At 47.6% G+C, this 2,500-nt stretch overlaps 1 protein-coding gene across 1 annotated transcript in view; it reads left to right on the forward strand.

The window, feature by feature from the left end:
* Positions 1-1,133: 1,133 nt before the first annotated feature.
* shisa4 (shisa family member 4) overlaps positions 1,134-2,500 on the forward strand; it is a 10,375-nt gene continuing 9,008 nt past the window's right edge. Inside the window, exon 1 of the mRNA XM_080846579.1 lies at positions 1,134-1,365. Within this exon, the coding sequence (XP_080702705.1) occupies positions 1,305-1,365 (61 nt within the window). The 5' untranslated portion in view covers positions 1,134-1,304. The remainder of the gene's footprint in view (positions 1,366-2,500) is intronic.

Consider the following 2,500-nt stretch of genomic DNA (forward strand, 5'->3'; position numbering starts at 1 on the left):
TCAGCAACATCCGTGAGAAGAAGCGTGGACACGCCATCATTTACAGACACATCCACTTGCCGGGCCAATGTGCAGGTTTACGATGTGACTGAAGCCAAACTGAATGGAAGTTTATTGGTCAGCAAACACGATGGTTTTCCATTGTGGGAAAAGTGGTATTCCATTAGAAGTGTTTCAGTAGTTAAACAGTTACTTTCAAACAAAATAAAGATGTTCTTGTACACAACCAAACGCCTTGCAGTTGCAAATGTTATATTTGTATATCCTTCCAAAAACCTGCACGCCTGTGGACTTTGTATAGCCTAATACCCATGATGACAATGTATTATACTTAGGCTGGTAATTCGGTGGAACTATTAATAGTGTATTAAACCTCCAAATTCAGTTTCATTTTAAGAATGACTTGAGTTCTTGTAAATTCTAGAATGCTATATAAAGTTTTTGTCATAAATTTAACTTTATCTGTGTGTGGATTCTCGGGTTTGTTGATTTCATGGTGTGGTCCGCTCACAAACCACGTGACCTTTTAAAAGTAGCCTATCTATTGACGTTTCCATTCAATTATAATTTGTGCTTAACCTCCTACTACAGATGTCCAACAGGCCATTTGGAGGTAACCGTGATTAATATGTGATGTTAAAATAGCAACGGTTTTCAGCAATTATGTAAACAAATGTATTTCCAGTTGCAATTTTTGCTGCCGTGCTTTGACTGTCTAGGCCCAGTTTCTATGGAGGCGCTGTCGCAAATTGAGAGCTGGCCAAAGTGAGGCTTAGGCCTAAGGGCCCGATCACACAGGACGCGACTTTTATAAGCGCAGTCGCATCGAAAGCGCGTTGGCAAGAGGCGCCTGGGGAAAAGCGCATATGCGCCTGCAGCGACAGTTGTCTACAGTTAGCTAGCCAGCTAGCCTATTTGTTTTAAAGGCATTTATAAAAGGCATAGTGTAGAGACGGCCAATTGGTTGCGCACGCAGGTCCACGCATGTGATCGGCCCTTAATGTAGGCTAGTAGGTCTGAAATGAGCGAGTGCCAGTGCGCGCTGCCTTGTGGTCGGCTCCTTTAATATTGTGAGAGGCTGCCGCGTCACGGCCCATGCATCACCCAACACACATCACATCTCATGTGTACACCGAGCATAGTGCACGCACCACCTCCTCCGCTCCGCTGGCCGCTCCAGCATGCTCTTCACGACGGCACACACACACACGGCACATTTCATAATCGAGCTCTGAAGCAGTCCCTCTGCTGTCTGCGCGCTGATCGCCATTTCATCCCTCAGAAGATCGGATTGCTTTTTCAAGATGTCGCTGGCCGCCGCGGTGGTGCTGCCGGTCCTCGCGCTGATCCTGTCCTCTTGGCCCGGTGGGTAAAGACGGTGTCATTCCGTTACAGGCCGCGACGCGAAGAGCCGTGACAACATTCCACACGTGAAAGTATATTCCCGCAGTAACGGTGACACACGGTGTGCGGTATCTGCCGTGTCTCATAAAAGAAGATATTTATATAGAGAGCGGGTGCACCTGCTGTTGTGGTGGAATTTAATTAGTCGTGGTTTTGTAACGGGAAGCGCCGGTTTAGGGATCATTAGCTGTAACCGCCGAGGCTGTTAAGCACCGTGAAATGTTGACGGAATGCCGTCAGTAAAACTAGCGAAGCTGGCTCACCTCTAGACGGAGTTATTCAGCTCATCAAACGTTTGTGTTGAATGTGATTATTTGCAAATTATTATTTGCACGGTGTCACGTTAACACTGCTTCTTAGGAAAGGCTTGATAGGATATTTCACTCATTTCCTCCTCTAGAACACTGTAGAACACTTCAAATCCTAATGAATGTGTGTCACCATTGTCCCTTGTTACATTTATTGAAAAGAAAACTTGAATGACTGACAGGCAGTAGGCTACCTGAGTACACGGGCTTTGTGTGGATGACATCGTCGTGATCTTGCGCCAGATCACGCCAATCTGGTGGTGTTATATTACATTGGTCATCAAAATGAATTGCGCTCGCCTACCGGAGCCGCAGTGGAAACCTTTTAGTTAGTGCAAGAACCTCACGTGCTCCGGTCTTTACGCCAGTTAATCCCGAATCTCGAGACCCCGGACAGGTGGCTCCTTGACCTAACGTCATCTGCGGCCACAGAAATGCCGTTCCCATCCGCTGAGCCTGGACCGGGACGGCTACGGATGCCGGTTTGATTCATAGGAGCCCTGACACTTGTTGACTTTGGCGTTTCCTGTTTAATGGGGGTGTTTTGATAGGCTGATAGTGTGGGGGGGAGCGGTTGTGTTTGGGGGTTTGGATGTGATGTCTGCTGGATTTGATGTCTGCTGGGTTTGGATGTGATGTCTGCTTGATGCATGCTGGGGGTCTGGATGTGATGTCTGCTGGGGGCTGGATGTGATGTCTGCTGGATGTGATGTCTGCTGGATGTGATGTCTGCTGGATGTGATGTCTGCTGGATGTGATGTCTGCTGGGGGTCTGGATGTGATGTCTG

The sequence above is a fragment of the Sprattus sprattus genome (assembly GCF_963457725.1).
Source record: "Sprattus sprattus genome assembly, chromosome: 10".
Lineage (NCBI taxonomy): Eukaryota > Metazoa > Chordata > Actinopteri > Clupeiformes > Clupeidae > Sprattus > Sprattus sprattus.